This window comes from Mus pahari, chromosome 3 (genome assembly GCF_900095145.1).
Source record: "Mus pahari chromosome 3, PAHARI_EIJ_v1.1, whole genome shotgun sequence".
NCBI lineage: Eukaryota > Metazoa > Chordata > Mammalia > Rodentia > Muridae > Mus > Mus pahari.
The window spans coordinates 31165969-31191380 of record NC_034592.1 but is presented as its reverse complement, the minus strand read 5'-3'; the positions used below and the strand labels follow the sequence as shown (position 1 = coordinate 31191380).

General features: G+C 37.7%; 1 protein-coding gene across 5 annotated transcripts in view; it reads right to left on the bottom strand.

The window, feature by feature from the left end:
• The window catches only part of Arhgap15 (Rho GTPase activating protein 15), a 622856-nt gene that overhangs the window by 232050 nt on the left and 365394 nt on the right, over nt 1–25412 (bottom strand). For all 5 annotated transcript variants that reach the window (XM_021192463.1, XM_029536483.1, XM_021192464.2 and 2 more), the window contains one exon: nt 4053–4151. In XM_021192463.1, the coding sequence (XP_021048122.1) occupies nt 4053–4151 (99 nt within the window). The remainder of the gene's footprint in view (nt 1–4052; nt 4152–25412) is intronic.

The following is a 25412-nucleotide window of genomic DNA, read 5'->3' as shown; positions in this document are numbered from 1 at the left end:
CACACACACACACACACACACACACACACACACACACACGGTATGGTCACACATGGTATGGTACGACTCCAGAGATGACTCATAGGGTAAGACTGTGTGCCACCAAGCCTGGACACTTGAGTTAGATCTCAGGGAGGCACCTCATAGCGGAAAGAACTGATTCCTGCCAGTTGACTTCTCTTTTCTACACCCATGCTATGTTCTGGCAGACACACTCAGGAATACACAGTCATAGACACATACACTGAATAAAACAGATTTTTTTTTTAAAAAAAAAATTATGGTAAGAAGCATATAATGTCAAATAATTCTTTCAAGCACATATTTCAGTAGTGTCAAGTATATTCAGATTGCTGTGTTACAGATCTCTTGGTATCCTCTTAACATGCTAAGCTGATGGGGCACAGCACCAGAACTGGAAATCTTAAAGGAGCAGTGAGCTATCACATCATGTTATGAACCTGAATGCCAACCCTCTTATATAATTTTAAAACTCAGTTGTATTCCCTTACACTCAGAAATTTTACTTGATATACAAAAATATATTTAGGGTAGGATTATGTTCATTAATTTAGTACATTTTATCTCTCAATAAAAGAAGCCCCTAGCACAGTCTATCTTTGGTTTTCCACTTAAGCCTGTCTTTCCAGGTATCACATATGGCTGGCTTGTTCTCCTACTGTGGTCACACAATGAGTCAAGATAATAGCTTCGTGAATAAAACAAAATTAAACTTCCCTTGGTCCTGTGAGGAAATGAAAACAGACAAGCATGCATTTATGACCAGGGGCTGACAGATCAATATAAAGCATACATCTTTGGGTTTTTTTTTTTTTTTTTTTTTTTTTTTTTTAAATGGTTTCCTGTCTTGTTATACCAATTATTTCCTCTCAAAGTACTTAGCACTGTCTGCTCTTTGTCCAGGTGTTTAGTGTCTATTTCTTCTACACTATTAGTGTATAACATGAAGAACAATACACAACTAGTGACTGCTTCTTCATTCACGAATATCAAGCATATCTTTGTGAGAAGACCCTCAAGTTGAGAAGTTCATTGATCTCTTAGGTTACCTCACAAAGTCTTCAACTATGAAAGTCAGGCAGAGAGAGGTAGGTGCGACCTACAAAACTCAGTGTGATCCTTTGTACAGAAGTATATTTAGGGCTGCATAGACAATGTCAGAAATGGTAGAACTCACCACATTCCAAATGGCTGGGGAAGATAAGGTGGTTTGGTGGTCAAGGGTTTAGGGAATCAAACTGAGACAAGTGACTGTACCAAATAAGTCATTTGCCAGTTGGTTTACAAGGCTTTCTTAACCATTTTTTTCCTTTGAGTTATGTACAAACATGTGGAAAATTTAAATGTAACTCATGTCACTTAACTGATGGTGGAGGAAGAAAACACTTCTTGCTAGTCACTGGGTAGAACTTTTGGGGAGACCTCAAGTGCCTAAATGTGTTTCATTGAGAGTCAGGCAGCAAGAAAACTGAGAGGTGGCTGAAACAATGCTGAGATTGTCTGCCCTGTCATGCTTCAGTTCATATCAAATATATAAGAAGTATTTAAAAAATATAGCTTGAGTTTTATAGATACCTTAAAGAAAAGAATCACAAAGGGAAAAGGAGGAAGGAACCAACCCCTTTTTATAACAGCCAGTGTGCCACATCATGAGCACAGAGGCCATTTCCCCAGGACTGGGAGAGTGAAAACAACTTTCACTAAATGGGTGTTTCCTAGAACAAACCCGTAAGCATTTCCCATGACTGTGCAGTTGAGATTTTTGGCTGGAGGAGCATCTGGCCATTAGACGGAGCATTCTAGACATGCTGAGCCCCAGCCATGTCGAGATACTTGGCACTTCCCTCAGCTACTTCCTAGTACCAACCCTGCTTCAAATGTCATCAGAAGCCTGCATAAATATTGGATTTAGATTCACATAAATTATTTCTGTCCTGAGGTGCAATATGCCAAAATTTAGTAAAAACAACACTTTGAGTAAACAGAGTTGGTGGATAAATGTAAGAATATTAATCCAACAAAACGATCATAGAAAAATGTAATCAAGTGTACACACTCATAAATCTTGCACTGATTTAAGACCTTTATCTTGCACCTATGACTTCTTATTGAACATACCCATGGAGTTCCTTTAAGCTAACACTGCCAAAGTGCTTTGAATTGTCAGTTGCTTTGCTGAATTATAAAGTGCCTTTGAGTTTCATTAGAATGCTCAGGAATTATTTTAATAATCATATGTGCGATTAGCAGCTGTTTAGTGCTGGATCTACAAATTCATTTTGAGAGTAAACATTGGGACAATAAAATATAATGCTGTCATGATTGCCCCTGTCAGCAGAAACATCGTCTTACTTTATTAAAAATCACCATGAAAATGCCAGGCACAGATACAATTCCTATTTATAGACATTTTCTATTCTATGATATTATGAAATCTGTGCACTGCAAAGCTACATTTAACAGGGATTTTCATTTTGCGTTAGGTAGGCTCACAAATCAGGAGATATAAGCTCTTCTTCCTGTGTGCATACATCTTACTATATACAGCTTCTCCCAATGGCCTATTTGGATTTTTGATCTAATATAATAATGTTCATACCGTTGGTTCTCAGTATTTAAAAGTGAATGAAGATTTCTTGGAAATCATGATAGTTTAGCTATTGAAAATAATAACAATCTTCTCACTGATCCATTTTGACTCTAAGTATTTATTAAATAATATTTACTCCTAAGATAGGTACCTATAAATTAAATGAAATTGCAGCATGCAATAAAAACACATTTCTCTCTAAATTCCAATCAGCTCCATTCCTCATAGATGCTTCTCCTGGTGCTTATTCCACAGTAACTGTTTCCTGCTCTCTGGCCCCTCAGCACTTCTCCTTGTTGATGATGTGCTTTTCTGACAGTCACTATCTTTATCTGTGTCCCTACCCACCCCTTCCCCTCTTGTTATTCTTTCATTCCCTACTGATATGGGAATAATAGGATCCCAAGGCTGTCCTTACTGTATAATTAAAGTATGAATTTCTAGGAGTTAGAAATTGCATGCTGTTTTTATTATGCTTCTACAATAAAGCCAGGTAACACTGAGAGAATTAAAATGGACTTTTCTGAGCAGAATACTTGAAGATTTTCTCCCCTCTTTGGTTGTATTGTTTTAAGAAATAGGTGTTGAAAATAAGAATAGGTTCAGCTATTCCTTTCCTCTGCAAACACCTCCATCTTTCACTTGATATATATCCCCCTAGATTCTGGAAATATGTTGTAAACTTGTAACAGATGGTGATGAAGCTTCACATTTTTTATTTAATACATTTTTTTTTAAGATTCTGCATTTACAGTGTATATCTTCCAGGAAAAATGACCTTGAATGAATGAAGTCATAGTTCGAAGGAAAAACACTCGGCAGATAAACTAGCGTAGAAATGATGAGTCAATTGGGGGTTGTTTTGTTCTCTTCAGCGAGATGAAATAATTTCAGATGGAAAACAGAATGGTGAAACACAGGAGTCAAAGGTCATCTTAACACTGGAGGTGTATCTGCTAATTGTTCCAGGAAACCCAGTTAGCTGTACTCTGTACTGAACAGAACCATGTGGAAGATGGCGTATCGCTATTTGTGAGTAGAAACGTTGTTTACTTCACTTGGGTGATGCTGGGGGCTTACCAAAAAATTGTTCTGGCACATCTACCAGCATGAATGTGAGAGGGTTCTAACACTGTGAGTGCTGATATTTTATGAATGTTTTACCACTGGCTTGGAAACAAGAAGTTTGCAATTGATTCAACAGTATGTCAGACAGACAAAATATTAAACGGGGGGGGGGGAGGGACATGGAACATTAGTGAGAATTGCTAATGTCCCCATTGTAAAAGCAAACTGAAGTGAATAAGAAACCTGATCCTCTTAACCGATTAATGAAAGTCAAGTTTTAATTGCGTGGCTTCCCAGAGAAATCAAGTGCTTCCGTGAACTTGAGCCCTAGCTGTTCATAGGACTCAGCAATGCTGCACATTCAGTCACCCACCTCTTTTTTCAACAGCTTCAATGCATTGCTTTACAAACCATGGAACTGTGGAATGTTCTCGTTCACACACTGTGTGCAGATGAGAGCCAAAAATTTGATCTGCAAACGAAACAAAGATGAGCTTCATTAAAATCCAAGCCTGCGTTGTTCTTAATTTGATTCTACTTCCATAGCCAATACCGGGATCTTTATCTTGCATAGAAATTGATTTTTGCTTTAATTTCAAAGTGTCTATGGTGGATGTATAAAGACTGTGTGTCCCTTCTTTATGGAATAGAATCTTGATCTCCCAGTAAGAAAAATAACATGGTCCTTGATCAGGCATGGGTAATGAGTGAGTTATAGTCTTTTAAGGGACTGAACTCTATTGTCTCTGAAATTATGCAGAGGAGCTGAGGTAGCTCCCATGAAATAATTAAGCTTGGCACATCTGGAATTTTGCATGTTTTCGAAGTTTATCAGCAGTTATCAAGAATTCAGTTTGTCCAGTTTATTTAAGGCATTCATTCTGCAGGGGTATTTGATAAGGCAGAGAGTAGCAAGCGAAGTACTACAAAGTATTGCTTAGTGTTTCTCCTGCCTTGAATGCCCACCCTCTTGTCAGATTTAAGTACCACCTTTCTGACAAATTCAGCTCAAAACTTCCCTACGTCATCTTCATTAGACTCCCAGCATAGGAGTTTCTCTGGTTGTTAAACAGATGCGGCAGGAAACAGGACTAGTGTTCAAAATGGCCCAGCAACAGCAAATTAAACAAAGTTATATGAATTTAAGACATATATTAAAGTGATGTAAAGTGTTTTTATTTGTTTGAGCTATGCCATAGGTGAGTTTCTATAAGAGGATGGTAGAGATAATAATTCTCAGACTCATTTTTTTGGAGATCCATTTGTTTCAGAGGGCATCTCTCTGAACTAACACTGAACTAGGCTCTGAGATCACAGCCCTTGCTTTTCGTTTAGAATAAGACAGATGATTTTTGAGCAGCATTTTTTGCATTTATGATTATGGGATTGTGGCTTGGATTTAAACTGTCTTCTGAAGATTTATTTATTGAAAGTGCCATTCCCCAGNGGGGGGGGGGGGTAGTATTGAGAGGTGATTGGGCCATGAGGCCACTGAGCTGATCAAAGGATGAATTCATTAACAGATACTTCTTCCCACAGTGTTTTCTAGCCACCTCTGAAAGATTGGTGTCACTCAACTCCACTGTCTATACCAATATCTCTGCTTGATTTGGGGATGGGGCTTATCTCCACGTGACATGTTAGACCTATGTTGACTATGTCGTGTGTTTGACTTGCTTCAAATTCAAATCCAGAAGGGTCAGGGACATAGAGTTACTATGTGTCTCCAAGACTCACACAATGTTTATACATAATGGAAGTTCACCAAAAGTGTTTTGAATTGTCAGTCTGGGTATTGTAGAAAAGGAATTTAGATATACAGAAATGAAGAGAAAATTTATTGCATAACAGAATGCTAAATGACAAGGTACTTTGAAGATGAAGAAACTGATATGTCAAAGAAGTTGTATTTACATCTATTACTTAGGAAAATATATTGAAGTGTGCTGGCAAAAACATCATGGAGGGAATCAAGTTAGGCTAATGCACTATTAATAACACACTCTGATGTGGAAACATATGTTTATACAAGAAACAGGAAGACGATAAACTCAAAACCCAGAAAGTATAAAGAAATGGCAAACAATTGTATATGCTTTGAACACTTGATGAGGTAGCAGAGACTTATTCCAAACGGTGAGCATCCCTGTAATAAAGAGTGACATAAATATTACCTAAGAAAAATTGCCTAGGACCTCAGATCAAATATTTTACATTGGCTAGAGGTTACAGGCAGGAAACATTACTACAACATATAAACCTATTAGTAGACTTCACAATTTACATCCATTGCACAAATGCTGATTGTCCCTTCTATCTGCACAGCAACAAAGCAAGCAGTTAAACAGTTTATGTTGTAAATATATATACTGGGATTTCTTTAATATTGTAAGATTGAAACAACAAGTATCTTAAAAGGTATTGAGTTGTAAGAAAGATGCCATCCAGTATAGGTGTATGTCTTTCCATGTTTGAGAGAGAAAGAAAAAGAGAGGGGGAAGGGGTAGGGAAAGGGGGAAATAGAGAAACAAAAAGAATTACTTTGGATGGAAGTCATTTAACGAAAGTAGATGCTATCATGAAACGGGGGCTAAATTTCTAATAGAGCTTTGTTTTGCTTTCCTTTTCACGTGGAAATAAGGGAAAGACACGAAGATGGATGGGCTAGACAAGCAACATAGAAAAGTGATTTTTGGTGTGTCCAGATATTTTGCTTTCTTCCCTTAACTTTCCTCTTTAATCTACTTAGTTATCTGTGAAAGACAATCACAAGTGCTTAATATGTGGCACAGTAAGCCTGAGTGTTCCATATATGTACTATGCTGTCACACTCTCTCTATCCTCCCCATAGGATACCCCAGAGTGTACCATAAATGCGGTTATGTTGCCACACAACCTCTATTCTCTACATGTATCTGATGTAGAAGACTGACACCAAAGGAAAGAGAAGGAACATGTCATTGTGAATATGCTGTGCCTGGGTTAGTAAAGGTGCACCACGGAAGTATATGGAAAAAGGTCACGTCAGTCTTCCTGACGCACAACTTCCCAGCAAAGGGACAAGCTCTCAGATATAAGTAGGATTTGAGTAGAAAGCTAAGAAAGGGAAACAAGGGGCATTTGGAGAGATGGAGGACAGCACATGCCCACACTTGAGAGAATGACAGAATGACCAGAGTGCTTCATTCAGGAAAAATTCAGGGCTTATGGAAATCTTGATGAACTAAGCTTGTAATATGATGTATCCTATACTTTGTCAACTAGGTTCAGTTATTTGACAAATACTAATGATCTCCTACAAATAAGTCCTTTCTTTATTAGTTCCTTTCTTGTTCTTAGAATTCACTCAGGTTGGCTGCATGGCCCAAACCTACGTAAAATTCCTCTGATCCAAATAGTGGAAGTAGAGAACAGCTCCTCGAAAAATTCCTTTGATCACTACACAGTAAAAGAAACATGCAGACACCTACACATATACGTATTTATGTGTACACAAAATCACAGTATTTCAACAGAAATATAATAGAATTCATAAGATGTAACCCAAGATTATTCTTTTTTGTGTGTTTGCTTGTTTTCTTGAGACAGGGTTTCTCTGTGTAGCCCTGGCTGTCCTGGAACTCACTCTGTAGACCAGACTTGACTTGAACTCAGAGACCCACCTGCCTCTGCCTCCCAAGTGCTGGGATTAAAGGCATGCGTCACCACTGCCCAGCCTAATATTATTCTTGACTGAAGTCTGCATCTCTGAACTTCTGGATGATGGGATGGTCTGGACAAGCAACGTAAGAAAGAGACTTGGGGTGTGCCCAGAGACATTACTTTCCTCTCTTATGAAAAGACTGTAGAGAAAGATATACTTTCTCTTCTTGTTCTCACTTGGGACATCACCTTGTTATAGCATTTGGATCAATTTGAGCATTCATGTCACTATGAGACAAGCTATAAAGCAAAGCCTAACTTGCTTTACAAAAGAAAGGAATGGAACATGCTGTATACCAACCATGAAACCCTTCTCTAGATTTCTTACATGCCATTGTTTTAAATAGGATAATCCACTACTTACAGCCAAAAGCATCCTAACCAATATGGAGGAGGTTGCTTGAGTTTTTATAGTGAAGTGTGTATTATAACCATGATTCTACTTGACCTATAGTTAGGTTATGCTTAGACCTATGGTAAGTCTATTTGATAGTTTATAAAGAGCATGGGGGCACAGAGGATGGGTTGATTAGACACCTGTGTCTGAGCTAAACAGGTAATACAGAGTCTAGGAAAGATGTTGTGAATATCAAAGTTAGGATAAAGGTGTAGATTTTATTTTGTTCATGGTTTTCATCTTTTTGGAGTTAGAGTGTGGGTTTATATTGCCTTCCCTGTGACCATAGATTGCATTTGTTAGTGTGCACGGCAGTTATGTCTCCTCGTATGCTCTGATCCTGGATTTGATCTGCAGGCAGCTTGGTGTGGTGTGGCAAGGAATGTATCAGTTCCAGTTGAAAATCTCAGAGAGTACTACAGTCTTCCCCTCACCTTGTCTTTTCTCTGTTGTTCCTCAAAGGAAATCTTCCCTGGCTAGCTACTGCTCTGTCATCCCCGGCTCTGAGATAGACATATATGTCCAGAACTCAACCCAATTGTTTAGAAGTTCAGCCAGACTGCATGTAAAGCAGGCCTGCCCAGCCAGACCTGTTCTAGGTCACACGTGATATACCCTTACTATACATTATACTATATGCTTCAAAGTTCTGTTTGTTATTCCGCACTGATTCAACTTCAACTGGAGTTCAGGTTTATGATGAAATAGGGCTTAGCCTGTGCTGTTAGACAAAAAGGATAAGAAGCAGCTTGTGACTAGAGAGAAAAAGCAAAAGAGAGGAAACGAGCCACAAATAAGGAAGTATATGTTCAGTTTTAATTCAGTGAATGTATAAGTCCCAAAGGAAGTTATTTATATCTTAATATTTATTCTTGCTATGCCTCACAAAATACTATGGAATTTCTTATTCTCTGTTTTTAATTCTACCCAACTCAATTCAGTAGATGCCAGAGAACACCTAGCATAGCTGAGTAGTGTAGAGAATGCAAAATTTCCTTCATTCATCACTCCTTCATTCACCATTCATTCACTATTACATGCCAGATAGTAGGCAGTCTGCATTACAGCCTAAAGGTGTCTATAGCTTAATAAACACTTCCTACCAGACTTTCACAGTAGTCACACTAAAATGTAAGTTGTGTTATTACAGTAAACAATCATGGTGTTTAAATATATGAGCCTATGGGGAGTGGGATCATCATTCAAATGGTCATAACATGTAATCATAACAATTTGAAAGAGATCATGAACTTGGGAGGGATGAACAGGGAGAGGGAAGAATGAGAGTGATGCAGATGTATGAAGTTCCAAAAAAATAGTATTACAAAGAAAATATCTTATGTTAAAGTGTGTTTTATGAACTGTTAGACATCAGAACTTGCCAACTCTTTTTGGAGTCCCATTTGCTTTAATGCTAGTGTGTTAACTGTGGTCCATGACTCCAGGTTGCTGCCCAGCACCTTTGTAGCTCCCACTGACTATAAGTTGCTTCTCCCTATTGTAAAGTTGAAAATATAAGGTGAAATACTACAACTTGGGCCCCTTTGTATAGTCTACATATTTAACTTGCTAATTAATCTTCATTGCGTTGACCGTATGCTATGAGCAACAAAAGATGAAAATGAACCAGAAGTGAAAAAGACTCATGACCCAGGGGGAATGGGAAGCAGATAATGGATGTGACAAAATACAGCAGGAAATGACAACCTCCTGCTCTTCCCCTGCCTTTTTATATTTATTTATTTATTTATTTATTTATTTATTTATTTATTTATTTATTTTGGTTTGGAAAGCATGAGAAGTTGGAGAACAGGGATAGGAACTTGAGAGTGAAATTAAAAGTTTTAGATGCAGCAGAATGGTAATGGAGACTAACACGAGTTGGCTTCTGACAACTTTTAAGGTATGGGAGGTTGTAAAGAAAGTCATCTTAGGAGAGTCCTAACAATGGAAACCAGATCACTATGGTACAGTCTTGGGAAGAAGATGAAGAAGAGATGAGTTGGATAGATAAGGATATCGGGCATGGTATTTGGTTTGGGGTAGATAGAAAAATCAACTGCAGGGTATTTTTGATTGCTGAGTGTGAGAGGATGTACAATACTGGGTGGCCATGTGGGAGTGGAGGAAATGTACTATTGTCACTCAAGGAGGCATCCAGAAAAATGGGTATCCTATAAAAAAATTTCTATCCTTCTTCCATCTCAAATAATGCCATTGGAAGTAAAACAAAACAAAGCTAAGCAACCCCTCCCACCTACATATTTTAAACGTCAGTAGATGTTTGAGTTCAGTAGTTATTAGATCCACTAATGTTTCTCATATTACTTGTATCCTTCTTAAGATTTATTGTCTTTACTCAAGAATATATTGCTCTGGAGTGCAGGGTCTCAGCTCCCACATGATCCATCAAGGTCCAAGGCTGTCTTATGGATCAAACTTGGGTCTCTTTCAAGAAATTTAAAATCCAGATGTAGAGAGATTGACAATAGTATCGTCTTTATAGATTTGAATTGTGAGGCGGCCTAGAGTTGAATGCTAAGGTTTTCACAGCCCCTTATGAGCTGGCTATATGGGATGGATATGTGAACTGAGTAATTCTACTTGGAAGAAATCGGCAAATGGAACATATGAACAAAAGCCTCCCACAGCAACTACACCTTTACCACTTCACTTAGATTCCCCAAGTCCTAAATTACAAAGGTTCCCCTTCATTCATCTTGATGGCATTTCTTCAAGTTGTTTTTTTTGTGTGTTCCTATTATGAATGTGACTCAAGCATGGGCATAGCACTTCCCAGGAGACTGCAAAGAGAGTGCACAATTACAATGCAAAAGTTCTAGATCAGCAAAATGGCTCGGTGAGAGCTCTACCATTCTGGAGGGTACTGGTCAGGAAGCAGATTGTACGCATCCAATCTCTCTGAAGGGCACACAGAAGAATTAGGGCAAAAGTGAAGAACAGAGCTGAAAGAGGGCTATGAAACTACACAACACCCTGTGCTCCTAGGTTCAGTCACACCCCATACAATCCGAATCCTTGAACTAGACAGTTAAATAATCTGAATCTTTTCATTCTTACATATCTGGGTTGTCCATTTTCTATGAATTTGCAACTGAAAATAATCTTTAGCAGGATATTGGACTTCAACGTAAGTTATGAATTACTCACCTCAGAGGGTTGGGAAATCTTATCAAAGAAAGAAGATCGTATAGATTGATACTCTTTAGTATTAAAATATCAAATAATATTAATAATATTATCAAATCTAAGGGTAAATTTAGAATTACCTCCCATCGGCAGATCTGATGAAGTCCAGAGTTCAACATTTCAAGGAGAACCTTTACGTTACAGGAAAGTGTTTGACTTTCTGTCTTAAAATAGTATAGACAAGGGGGAGGCAAAGAGGAGAAATTTTCTTTTCTTGGCAAGCTTACATGACCAGCTTTGCCCCTAAACTCCATGCTTGTTGCCTGGCACACCATTAAGGATTATTTCTGCTTTCCTCCTCCTTATGGATATTCAAAAATGGGAGCCTTCCCAGAACCCCGAGTTCCTAACTCCCCACCTACATCCCCATCTGTGGGCTCACTGCTAATCTTTTCTTCCTGTCTTAACAACTTTTGTTTTGTATTTAGAAAAGGCCTCTTGCCTGAGGTGTCAATATTTTTGGAATCCTCTGCAAACGTCTCTGGCCTTGGCAAGTGTGATCATTATATCTCCAGCCTACTGCTGTAGCGTTTATACCAAGGGTGGCAGGCAACACATTGTTTGGAGAAAATCCATTTTCTGTGATATTTTTCATTGAAAGCATCTTTTGGTGAGAAAAATAAATAGACCTTCCACATGACTGCACTTATAAATCATGTTGTTTACATAATGAATTAGAGTTTAACTTGAGAATGGTGGGCTTTAATCTTTAAGCTCTCAAACTTTTGACCGATTTAGATAGTTCATCAGCATAACCAGGTTAAGTCCCCCAGACTACAAATTAGCTTCATTCTCCTTCCTTGCTGCTGTATATTTTTTGACAAATTATGGGAAGAACACCCAGTAATGGGTTCTTTGTCAGCTAGATTCCAAATGAATCAAAACTACGAGGAGAACTACTCAATACATGCAGTTAAATGTTCAAATAATGTGACAGTGTTACCATCATTTACTTAGAAGACAGTCTCCTCACACTATTCAAAATGATGTTCTGTTTTCAGGAGGGCAAGCCACTAAAGCACAGAGGATGACACATTGTGAGGAGTGGAGAGAGAGTCAAGAAGTGGGAACAGCAACCTGAACTGCCCAGCTCAGAAACTAGACAGATGGTGACCAGAGAAATGGGTGTATCCACTGAGGTGGTCAGCTGTCCACGGTTGAAAAATATACAACACTGTGTTTATATTAAGAAAATGGATTCTTATCTAAGAGACTGGGGAGTAGAGATGGAAGGGACACATTGAATATAGTCTAAGGGACTAGGCTTAGAGATGCTTTGAGAACAAATGCTCGAGGAATCATCAAACATGAAGCCAGAGAAATACCATGTTTATACACCAGCAGAACCACTAACTTTAGTACAGAAACGTCAAATTTCAATGACCTTAGTTTCAGTAAAGGATGCTTCAATGACTGAGATCATGCAATACAACATAAGAAGGGAAAGAAAGCATGTGGCCCTCTTTGCTTTCAAAGAAGGTCACATTTATTTGATTTTTTTCTTGAAAATGTCACATTCAGGCAGATAACTTTTAATATGTTGTCATTGGGAGATGAAGGAGTTTGTGAAATATGTATATAATATCCTATCATGTAATTTTAGCAGTTTAAATGAATTCTTGATTTTAATCTTTCCATTTTCTTTTATTTTTGAGATCATAATAATATTTACAATATTACTACTTTTTCTTTTCCCTTTAAACCTTCCCATGTACCTCTTCTGGATATTTTTCATAATGCATGGAGGCTTTCTTTATTATCTGTAATTGCATGTATAAATGCATGTGTATATACATATATCTTTCTAAATATACCCTAAGAAGTTACATAACGTTCCTTGTATGTATGTTTTCTGGGCTCACCGGTTGGTACTAGATAACCAGTTGGTGTGCTCCTCTTTGTAGAGTACTGTTCCTCCCACTGTGCATTCCTCAGTCGCCTGTAGTTCTTCATGTAGTGGCTAGACCTGTGGACATTCCTCTGCATACTTTAACATGTCTATTGGTGTCATCATTGTTCAGCTCATGTTTAGGCAATCACTGTTCATTTTTTATAACTCTTTTTAGCTCAGTTCTTACAATTGCTTCATGTTCTTCTCCTCAGATACAAAATGGCATGTTTACCCATTACTCAGAACAGTCTCTAAGCTTTACTGAGATGGTGTGGAAGGTAGGTGATTTGAATGAGCACTTGACAGGAGTTTATGTCTGCATGGAATACAGATGTCTATCTAGTGCTGAAAAATGAGTGTACTACCACATATCTTTTTAGTGCTTAATTTTCTTGCAAACTTTATGGCTTTGATTAAAAGTATAAGCAACTGTTTTTTGGTCTATAAATACAAAACATTGAGACCATTTTCTTCTGAACCTCTAGCATATAGTGAACCTCTAATTGCCTCATGACTTTTGACCTAAGAGGAAGTACAAGAAAAATAATGGATGCTTCCAACTTTTCAGTATTTTAATCTGTAAATAAGCAGGCATTTCCAAATACTATGTATGTACCTTGCTCCTGCTAGATCATTCACACTGTTCCTTCATGTCCATTTTACTTTACTAAACCTCATAGCTCTACAGTCTATGGTAGACAGTAGCAGCGTCCACTGTGGGAAGACTGACCTGGAGATTTGTCTAGACAATACAGCCATCTCCAGTCTGTGGGGATGAGGATGTCATTTGAAGATGGACAGCTGGCTGTCATGGTAGTAGCATTTTTTTGCCAGGAGCAGAACAAGGGTGTGTTTTGGTAAAAGCTAGCTGCCACACAGATGGAAACGCAATGTTCTTCCCTGTACCTTATACAGTTTTCATCTTCCCTTTTTAGGCTTCTAGGAGTGTCTACTTCCCACAGATCCATGGTGGATGTCCTTGTATGAGGTCCTGTTCATTTAAGCTGGCATGGAATTACTCCCCAACTGTACTTTTTTCCTGATTGGTGAAGTGAGATATTCCAAGAGTGTTTAGCAGCCAGAGGAAATTAGTTTCTTCAACTCACCAAATCCATTAGGAAAGTGAGCATGGAATTCTGTTTTTTTTTTTGTTTGTTTGTTTGTTTGTTTGTTTGTTTTGGTTGATTGTTTTAGGCAGCAACTTAGACTCATACTCTCTGCTTGCACCAAACTGTTCCTCCTTCACACACACACTCTGAATCACAACAGTAGAGAGAATGACAAAGTAATTTTCATACAATATCATTTCATCCATTCAAAGTATCAACTCAAGATTTTTGTCAAAGTCTTTCAGAAACAGTAAAAAGGTATATATAGCATGTGTGTGTGTGTGTGTGTGTGTGTGTGTGTGTGTAGAAAGGGAAATAAAAGTAGATTAATACATAATATGAAGTCATTAACAGGTACGCAACAGTAGAACTGGTGATACATCCAAGGGAGGCATCTCTGAATGAACGTCTTTTGAGAGAACTGAACAATGTAAACATACAGGGGAAGAGAAACCGCACAGAGCTTCTGGAGGAAGCTATGGCTTAGAGGGTGACTGCCACAGGGCGACCAGGAAGCAGGACCGTGCTGAGGAAATTGAAACGATGGGCCAAACTGTTGGAGGCCAAGGCAGGTAGAAACACATAGGTCATGAGAGGACACTAAACATAACTTTGAATATAGTTTTATGCTAAGGAATTGGAGACGGTTGGGCAGGGGATGGATGGTATGATTTACATCTCTAAATGATTCCTTGGAGCAGTTGTTGCTCAGAGACTAAATTTAAGAGGGTCAACCAGAGAAGCAGAGAGGCCAGGAAGGGGGCTGGTGAAATATTCCCCAGGGAAAGGATGGAACTTGGATAAGGATGGTAATAACGGAAGTGACTAAAAGTGGTTTAATTTAGAATATATTTTTAGGCAGGATTTGCTGATGGAAGTGAAAGAGACAAAGTTAGAGTGGAGGGTGACTCCAGCTGGCACATGGCTGTGGTATTTCCTGAAATAGAGAACACGTGGGAGCCAGGGAATCAAGGGTTGCTCTGGATAAATTTGAGATGTCTACCAAGCACCCAGGAAGATGTCAAATAGACATTTGAATATGCAAGTCTGGAGTGTGAGGCTGACGTTTTAAGTTTGGAGAATATCAACCTACTGATGGAATTAGAAGGCATAGGGATGGAATATTTCAGCCCCAGAGTGTTTGAACGGTGTCCAATAGTTGGAGAATAAGAAGAATAGAGAAAAGATAGCCAAGAAACAAGGATGAGGAGAAGAGTCTTGACTCACCAAAGAGATGCCCACTGACCTGAGTTCCTAGTCTCAGCCTAAGCAATATGTACCCACGATGAACAAAGATGAATAAGATGGTGTCTGAGTTTGTAGCCCACAGTCTAGAAGGATGATACAAAAACATGACAATAGCTTTGGGAACAGAAGTTGGAATTAACGAGAGGGAGGAATACAAGGATAGTTTCACAGTGATGGTGACTTTCAGCTGAAAGTGTAAAAGAAACTCAGAGTTCACAAAGTGAAAAACTAGTGTTCAAAGTAACAGAGACGTTGCATAGTAGGAAAAGATAAGTGCAACCTTCTCCTCTTGTTTTTATATGTATGCATTAAGTTATTATACTTCCGCATTGGTTATTTCCAGTCACCACAACAATGCACTAAGGAATGAAAGATAAAAGCATACAAGAAAAAATATTTTATAAAAGTAAGTGATTTAAATTCAAAGATAGGACATTATCAATTGACACTGGGGGAAATAAACCTTAGTTCACTGCTTGCGTTTTAGATGATTGATGTAAGGAGATAGTTGTTTAGCAAAGTGTGTTTCCTAGCAGTGGGAGTTGACAATATTTTGTATTTTTCATCTGTGCATCTTCACCACCTTAGAATTATGGATACAGTCAACAATAGAAAGAGGATTATTTATAAAATTCAAGTGGGTCAAATTTTTCTATCTTCTCCAATATTTGTTTACCAAATCTTTATACCCTTTCAATAGAAGACATTTCATAGAATTTGCTTGCTCAATCGCAAAGCTTAGAATAATTCACCTCCAGTTAAAATTATCATCAAGTATCATGTTCTTTAACTAGAAAGGGATGATTTATTGAGGTTAGACACTACTGTGAGATAAATAATTTTATTTATAATTTTTTATATACTTAAAATAAATAAATTTAAATTTTTATTTATAAATTATAAATAATTGCAATTATAAGGAGAGAATGTGGTGCATAAAAATTTGGGCAAACTAAGTGAACTAATTCTAAATAATTTATCTTTTCAGGTCAACTAATAGAGACTAAAGAGGAAAACATTATCCAGTGATTAAGAATCAAAAGATTCTTTTTGGTTGGGGAAAGCACAGGCATTTTACTGCAGAATTAAGCAATCTCTAGGTAAGAAGGCTGTATTCTCTCTAATATCAGCATAGATTTGTTAGAATCCCAAGTGGTAAAGACTTCAATTTATTTGCATGAATGTAGAGTTCAATAAGAAAAGACTCAAAGTCAGTAGGAGTAAAACTGCTTAATGATTTCAAATATTGCTTGTAATGTATTAATATAACAGGTTTGAATATCTATAATGGAGTCTCTTTCATTTGGGTCTTAAGGGTGTTCTTCAAGCCACTAAGGCTGAGCACTAGGTATGCGCTGAAGTACGTAAGAGGAAAGCACTTTAGGTTAAAAGCACTTTCTCTCTCAAGCCCCGGGTTAAAAGCTATTTTAGGATTCTGTCAAAGGCATTCTTCAGTCCTCAGCTTTGGCTTAGAAGTGGCTTTGATGAGAAGTGCTTTGAGGCAGGTAAAGGATTTTATAATAAACCATATTAAGAGCCTGAGAGTCACGTGGCTCTGAGGAGCATTGGGTAGCTTGGTAGAGTGAGTGTAAGCTGTGCTTAGAAATCCCCATTCTTGGTAGGTTGTTTGAAGCCATGTGGCTCACAAGTTATTCTGTGTAAATAAGTGGAAATTCAATTTCAGCAACGTAATAGCAGGGAAGAGATTGTGATTCCGAATTAGAAGGCCAGGATGCGCAATTCTGAAAACAAGTGTTCTTTTAGGGGTTTTCTAGTCAAATGACTGTTTGTTTCTCATTTTTCAGCTTTTACTGCAGAAATGGACAATTCAAAGACATTTCTTAAACACCTAATCTACCCAAAATTTACCCACGAAGCAGTATGACCAGACAACCTATTGGGAGAGGCCATTTGGTATCTTGAACATTTTCTGGGTCAAGGCTGCTCTTCATTCAGATCCAGGCAACAGGATTTCTTACTGGGATGTGAAAGTGCTATAGAAGTAGAACGGAGAGTTCAGTTGGAAGTGTCTATTGAACAGGGAGAATGATGTCTATGACCCTTTATGTTTTCCCATAAGAGTTGATTTTAGCTGAAGTACTGTTTGTGAACTTGCTGAGGTCAATTAAAGTTCTAAGAGAGGGCAAAGGATACATGAACTACAGCTACATCCAGGGGCTAGGAATGAATTCTGTTAAGGAAACAGCTGCAGACGCAAAGGAATGAGAAGGTTTTTTTATTTTATTTTTTTCACCTTGTGAGACTCAAAACCTCAGAGCGATGCTTTAGGTCTTTGAAAACTATCTACACCTGCGTAGGGGAAAAGCAAAGAGCAGTCTTCTTGCATACTCTGGAACAGCAAGAGGAACTGAGCATTGCTCTCTGGAAGCTTCTGCAAGCATAGTTGCTCTAGGCAGGGAAACAGGTAACTTTCAAGATAGGCTTTCTTTGGGCAGTGTATGGAGAACAGTGTCAAAAAGAAACCAAACCAAACCAAAACAAAACAAAGGGCAGGAGGGCAATATCATATACCTTATTCTAGGCAATGTACTCCCGCACTCCTATTAAGAACTGAGAAATTTTGTTTCTACAGGAGATGGCCATTTACACAGTTCTGTTACGATTTTGCAAAAATCAAACAAATCTAGAGCCCATCACCTAATGCAAGCAATTCAACAATGTCTCTTTGCGGTGTCTTTGCATCAGCCTTCTAGAGGAGATGGTTGTGTTGGCTGTGCAGATGAAACCGGTGACTTTGAATAATCTCTGTAGCAGGACTAAAGAAGTTCACTTGGCAGAAGGGAGCCACAACTTTTCATCTTTGTGACCCCAATTATTTACATATTGCTTGGTACACGATAGGTCCTCAGTAAATCTTTTAAAGTAAACAAATGTTATTTTTTAATGAATAGAAAAAATTCACAAATAAACTTTTCATACAAATTGCTTAGCTTAAGGCAGTCCAAATACCTACATCGAGCCACTGTTGCCATCAAATCCTCATCATTTTACCCAAACAATCTCTGTGTCCTACGGGATTTCCTAAAGCTGCCCAGTTTGAATGTCTCCTAAATCCAAATCCATCAACTCAGAGATGCAGCCTACAGACCATAGAATAAAGAAACCATTAATCTTCCCCCTATTTTCTGCTTGTAATTTCCCCCAAATTTGTTACCTGAATTCTTCTATATATCATTTGATATATCACACCATATTTTTGTACATTTATCTTTCTCACTCACATTTCAGGAGCATTATGGAAGCATATATCCTCTAGTAACACAATGTGTGTGTGTGTGTGTGTGTGTGTGTGTGTGTAGTCACTGGACAATATAAATGACAATCAAAACTCAAACAGAAGGACATCGAAGCCCATCCCTTGACTGAGCACAGAGCTGGGTACACAGATGTTGAAGACACTGACTTAATTAATGCAAGGTCACAGAGCTTATACAAAGATCAATCTGTTTTGACAAATGCAGAGTGTGTTCTCTATGATCAGGAGAATGCAATACACTGGTAAGATGAGAGTTAGAAATAGAGTATACAATTAGCAATCAGTATTTGTTACAGTAATTGCTCTTAATAAAAATGTCAACAATCCTAAGGGATATTATTAGGAGTGTGTGAAGACAGATAATTTCATCACCTTGCCCAAATTTACAAAACATGTAAGCCGTAAAGACAAAACTAGACTTCAATTCTACTTTAAACTTCATTACTCCTGATGGTTTATAATGCACTGTTTTTCTCAATAAATAGAACAGGATTGTCCTCTGACTACTATACCAAGAGCTTGGCTAGCGTGTATCTCACCATCACCTAGCACAGTATCAGTTCTCACACTCAAGAAGAGAAAAACGATGTTTAAATATGTAATTATTTCAAGTGTCTCTAATGCTATATCACTAAGTGTAACCTTTGTGAATAAGTATCACTGTCATTCAAGAAAGAGTTGAATATTTTCTTAGATGTTCTTTGAGTTTGTGTCTCAAGTCTGGTTATAATGGGGGTAGTAGGCTCAGGCTTTTTCCAATAGAGGCTACTTAGGAACTTTAGAGGGGTTGTCTGATTAGAAAGTACAGATTCTTAATTTCAAGTCTCAGATGAGTGCCAAAGTTTCATGTCTGTACATGAATTTGAAGGTCAATGGTCATGAGTATAGTAGTTTCTTGGAGACTCATATCTAGGCCACCAACAGAGGCTTCATTTGGGCTTTTGATGAAGTTCAGACTGTAGCTACTGATCGTGGGAACTGATAAATGTCTTTGACTATAACATGGAAAGTCTTTCTACTTTTGACATGTTATTTGTCTCTAAAACAACACTAAATGAGGACCTGTCAAACCTTTTACATAATATTGAACAGGGTACGTATGCTAATTAGTTTTTAGGATACAAAATTGGAATATTCTTAAAGCCTTAGTGCATTTGAAATGTGAACATCACAGTATTCTGCTCTTCACAGAACGATGTATGAGGGAGTTCAGGGGTAATGGCTTTTCTGGCATTTAGCTTATTTGGAATCTTAAGATATGAAGATATCCTTTGGACATTATTTTCAGACCATCTACTTTGTTATTTCCCAGCCTCTAGTCATGTGATAAATTCCTTCATTGTGAGGTTAACTGAGGGCAGGCCTCTTCCCACTCTATCTTTTCTCTCTTTCCTATGAATTTGAGTTATAAGTTCAAAGGGACATGTTAGAACTGATATATTCTAGTTAATGGCCTTCCCATGTGTTTAACTTGGATGACATCTCCTCTAAAATTTCCTTCCTGTCTAATGTGGTTAGATAAGAAAAACATTAAAGTATTGGAGCTCAACAAGCTTTGAAAGTTATTGGAATTTATCTTTTGCTCTGTTTTTAGGGGCATCAATCTCCTATGGAAACAACAGTCCTGGCAGTAGGTTCTTATGAAAGATGACTATGTGCACAAGCTACCATAACAAAAGCATAATCCAACAGTTGTGTGGCTCTCAGAAAGGTGTCAAGCTAGGCAGTTTTATGATTTGTGTCCAGCCATAGAGACTATAATTTGGGCAAAATTCAATAAGTAAATAGAATGAAGATTATACTTCTAAATAAAGTTTAAGAATTAAATATGTGTCAGAATTTCTTGCACAGATTGACCAAAACATTCATGGTTCATTTTGTTTCCTAAATTAGGACATAATTTATATTTGGTTTTCGTGCATGTTTAAGCTTATGTATAATTCTCTTCTAATATTATTGCCCAAAATATTTGAAAGTTTTGTTTAAAACTAGGCAAATAACTGGTGTAAAATTGGGAATATGCTAATGAGCACAGTGATTTAAATTTTATCTCAAAATAGTAAAGTGGGCTTGGTATATGTCACTCAACTTTACAGTTCCTCAGCCAACCCAAATGCTTGCTCAGTTAGCCTATGAAGGGCACAGAACATTTTAATGGAATAATAATGCTAAAATAGCAGAGATATTTGAAGATAGAGCATAGTTAATGCAGAAAATTTTACAGAAAATGCCTGGGCTTGGAAAAAATATGAGTTATAGAAGGCTTGTATTATAAGCAGATATTTCTTATAAACTTCAAATATTTCTGAATTCTTCACTTTACTAGGTCTTTCCCCCAGCTACAATTAAATTGTACAAATGCATTCAGTAGAACTTGCGTTGTATAAGGGATAGCTAATTTTAGGAGGAAGAAAAAGTTTTCTTATTCCTCTTCCACATTATTTTTTACTCCTTGTTTTAAAAAAAATATATTTAGAACATATTTTTAAATAATGAAAACAATAATAACATTTCCCAAAGGAATAAGGAAGAGAGGATGAGACTTTGTTTGAATTATCGGTGATAGGGCACTTGGGGGCTCCAGTTTTTATGACTTGAAGACAGAGATATACACGGCACTCCAGCTCTTCTATTATGACAGTTTATGCTTCCTGTACAGGTTATTTAACTCAAATGCCTGGGAAGTCGGACACAATTACCACCTTCTGGAATGCTACTTAACTTAAACCTTCCCTACAAACTGGAAACCCACTGAATAAAATACAAGTCACTTTATTCAGAATTATTTCTTCTTTAAGAGTCCAAATTTTTTTTTTTCAATTTAAAAATTTGGACAAAGATTGCCTAAAAGTAAGAATAATAGAAAAAGAAAGAAAAACTATTTCCCACAGTACTGGAGTCTATTCCTAAGAGTTCATATGTCCTATGCCTGTGTACATTTTAATCATGCACTCTTTCAGCTGTTATCAATTTAAAACCAATGAAACTCCCACACAGAGTCCATTTGAGCAGTCAATTTTAATATCTCCAGGCATCTGTAGTTATTCTGAATGGGCTGCAAAGGCAGAGCTAACAAGTTAAGCTCTAACCATAAGTCGGCACAGGCTGGTAAAGCATACATCAAGCACAGACAGTTAGTCAATACTCTAGTGTGAAAAACCAGCTAGCATCTTTAAGGGGAGCAATATATTCATAATATGTTCAGCAGTCTGCTTTGCATTTCTTTCTTGATAGCTCAGAGTTCAGCTCTGTCTGTCATCAACAAGGTGGCTTTCAGGTACCCACAGAAACACTTTCAAGGAAAAGTTGGTTACTTTTGTGATCAGTAGGTAATGTTTTAAAAAATGAGAATAAAGGATGAAGAAATGTGTCTTTTGTGATGAAAAATCTAGAAAGTGTCTTAAATGCCTGCTTTCTATAGGAAAATAGACATATGTTCTGGCTCTCTGAGCATGACCTCTACTTCAAATATTATGTCACTGTCAGGCCATGTGTCTCAATGTTGTGTTTGGAAAACATGGCTGCCAGAAATACCTCCTTCCCTCCCAGGAGTGACTGCAAGTCAGGATCTGCCTCCTGCAGACAGAAGACGACAATGAAGGTGGAGCATTCCAATAAGATCAAGGCAGTCACCACTTCCATCAAACCATTTCTAACTTTTGGGCTATGGAGCCCTGGGGGAGGGAGTGAAGGGTGTTTATGACATTTAGCTGCTTTCCCAGAACTCTTTTATGTACTTTTATCTTCAAAAAGAAAGAACATATTAAAGAGACATAACTGAGGAGGAGCAATACTACATAAAGTTTATGTTTTCCGATCTGTTGCCCGAGAAAATGCTTTGATAAAACATACTTGGAGCAACACAGATCATTTCAAAGAAAATCGGAGAGATGCACCTCTCCATATTGCAGTTTGGCTGGCATGGAGCGACAGCTAATTGTGATTATTCAAATTCTCATCAAACCTCCTCCCTTCCTCCCACAGACAAAAGTAAAAATCCAGGGAAAGAGGTTCTCTCTCTCTCTCTCTCTCTCTCTCTCTCTCTCTCTCTCTCAAACCTGAGATTGGAGCTGTTCTCTTAATGAATGGATTTTATAGGAGCTCGTTGACTTATTTTCTCTTTAAGACTGGTTAACACCATGTTGCTCAGGCTGGTCTTGAGCTCCTGGGCTGAAATGAGTCTCCCATAAAAGCCTCCCATAACAGCTTCAGGGACCAAGAGCAAACTCCACTACACACGGCCTGAGGGTGGTTAATTTAAAATCACTAAATGTGTGTGTGTGTGTGTGTGTGTGTGTGTGTGTGTGTGTATGTGTTTATTCTGATATAAGTTCTTTATTTTTGTTTTAGAAATTTATGGGGTATTGGTGATATATTATAGATATGGTGATTTATTATAGATATGAATTTTGGGGTGTTTGTAAGCCAAACTGTCAGTGATGGTAAAAGATACTGAGAACACTCCCTTAATCTTAGGACATGTCAAGATGAAATGTTGCCATCAATACTTCTTTGCTTGTAGCAGTCTAGCACATCTGCTGAACATTGTCCCTGATGAGATACTTGCTGTGAGAGCTCTGGTGTGGATGATTCTTAGAAACACACTCAATATACACACACTATAGATTCTTAAATCATGCATAAGAAACGGGTAGATCCCAATTCTCATAAACATGGCAAATCCATCTGTCTGGCTGCATATAAAACATTATTTCTAGAGTTGTTCATTCTCTAGATCAGAATAAAAATATGCTTCAGTCTCCTGGAATTATCTACTTCATGGCAAAATAAAATCAGCAACCAACACTTTGTATGGAGAAGAGAATTATAAAGTTTATAGGGGAGAAACTAAGTATCTACAACTGGTTTTGGATGTTTTCTTCCACGGGCCCACAGAGGTTGTTTCAGAGAGGAAAGATTTAGGACACAAGGAGAGGCATGAAATATTCATGAGCTACCTGTCTGGAGGGCAGCAGCCTTCTGACACCTCTAAGAAATATCATATCAGCCTAATTTTGGGTCTTCTACAAGTAGTCAAGAACATGCTTTGGAGAGTGTTACCCAGCTGGGATGTAGAACAATGGGTTGTTCTAATTATAAACACACACACACACACACACACTTTGAGTCAGTGTACAGTGTATGCTTAGAACATGACATACATTTACAACATGAACCAAGCATATCACTATCTACTACTGTGTCCTTTTTTTGATCATAATCTTCAACTTCTTTTATTTTTAAAATGTATTTCCTTTTATTTTGTGTGTGTGGGTGTTTTGCCTGCATGTCTGTCTGTGTGTCATAGGTATGCAATTCCTTTAGAGAATAGAAGAAGGTGCCAGATCATCTGGAACTGCAGTTCCAGGTGGCTATAAGTCACCATGTGGCTGCTGGGGATTGCATCTGGTCCTTTAGACGAACACCCGGTGCCCTTAACTACTGAAACATCTCTTCGGCCTTTCTATTTCTTTTGTTGTTGTTGTTGTTTTGTTTTTTCGAGACAGGGTTTCTCTGTGTAGCCCTGGCTGTCCTGGAACTCCTCTGTAGGCCAGGCTGGCCTTGAACTCAGAAATCCGCCTGCCTCTGCCTCCCAGGTGCTGGGATTAAAGGCGTGTGCCACCACGCCAGGCCAGCCTTTCTATTTCTTACTTAGCATAAACCTGACAGTCTTCCACATGAAAGACTCAAATACACTATTTCTAATTGCTACTAGAATTCTACTAACCCTATAGAGTATATGTCAAATTTTTAGATATAATACCAATGTGTTCTGTCAGGGTATAAAGCTTGGGGATCATTGCATAAGAAAATAAATCCTTGAAAAACAAGCAAATCAATTTGTTCTACTGGCTCATCTTGTTCTCTAACTAGATATTTCCCTTTCTGGATCTCATTTTCTTTCATTGTCCCAAATTTGATCTGTTTTTAATATCTCATAAGACCTGTATCATTTCCTCCCTGGCTAACAGGCTGTTAAAAGACACAGGCTACCCAGGTGCATGGCTTCCAGCATTTCTCTGTCTTTCATGGTGACCAGCATTTTATTATTGAACGAAAGCTAGATATGTGGTACTCTATTACCAATACATTTACTCCTAAGAGCCCTTAAATAACAGAAACTGCCCAGGACCTATTAATGCAAAGGGACCAGGAAGCTTGTAGGCCAAGATAAAGAAGCTTAAGGTTGGCTATTAATTTTGGCTAATATTAAATCATGACATAGCTCACATGTAAGGATCACAGTTCAATTATGAGCCATAAAGAAGTTTGACGAAAAGAAGATTTATAAGATATTTTTAAGCACATTAGTGCATATTGTGGAAGCAGTGAGAGTGCTTCATGCCCAAGTAACGACAGACCCACGCCCTGGTGTATAAATCCAAGTACAATTATTCTCAGCCCAACAGTGAGAGGTGGCAAAGATGAGCTTGTCTCTGCTGAAAGCTGCGTTGCACTGATGCTCAGATAAATATCTTCTTAAAGTAACAGCATGACAATGCGATTATTCTGTTATCTGTAAGTTCTGAAAAAAATGTTTAAAAATATGTTCTTTAACTCACTTATTTTAGTATTTATAAACATAATGTGGAAGCAAGCACAGGACTGATAACCTGTATTTGTTGAGTGACTGGTGAATATTTCTTTATTTCTCAATATATATGACATATTTTACAAAAGTACTATGGTTTTTCAAAGACATTTTCCTCTTTGACAAAAATTTTAAAAATTCATTGTGTCTGGGTAATTGCTTAAATATACCTGAAGTTATCTAACATAATGCAAATGAATATGGTTGGGAAAGAAACAATCACATGTCAACATATAAATAAAGATTATGAACTAAAGAGAATCAACAGCATTAACCCAGTTCTCAGCACACTTTTCTTGAAGTGTGT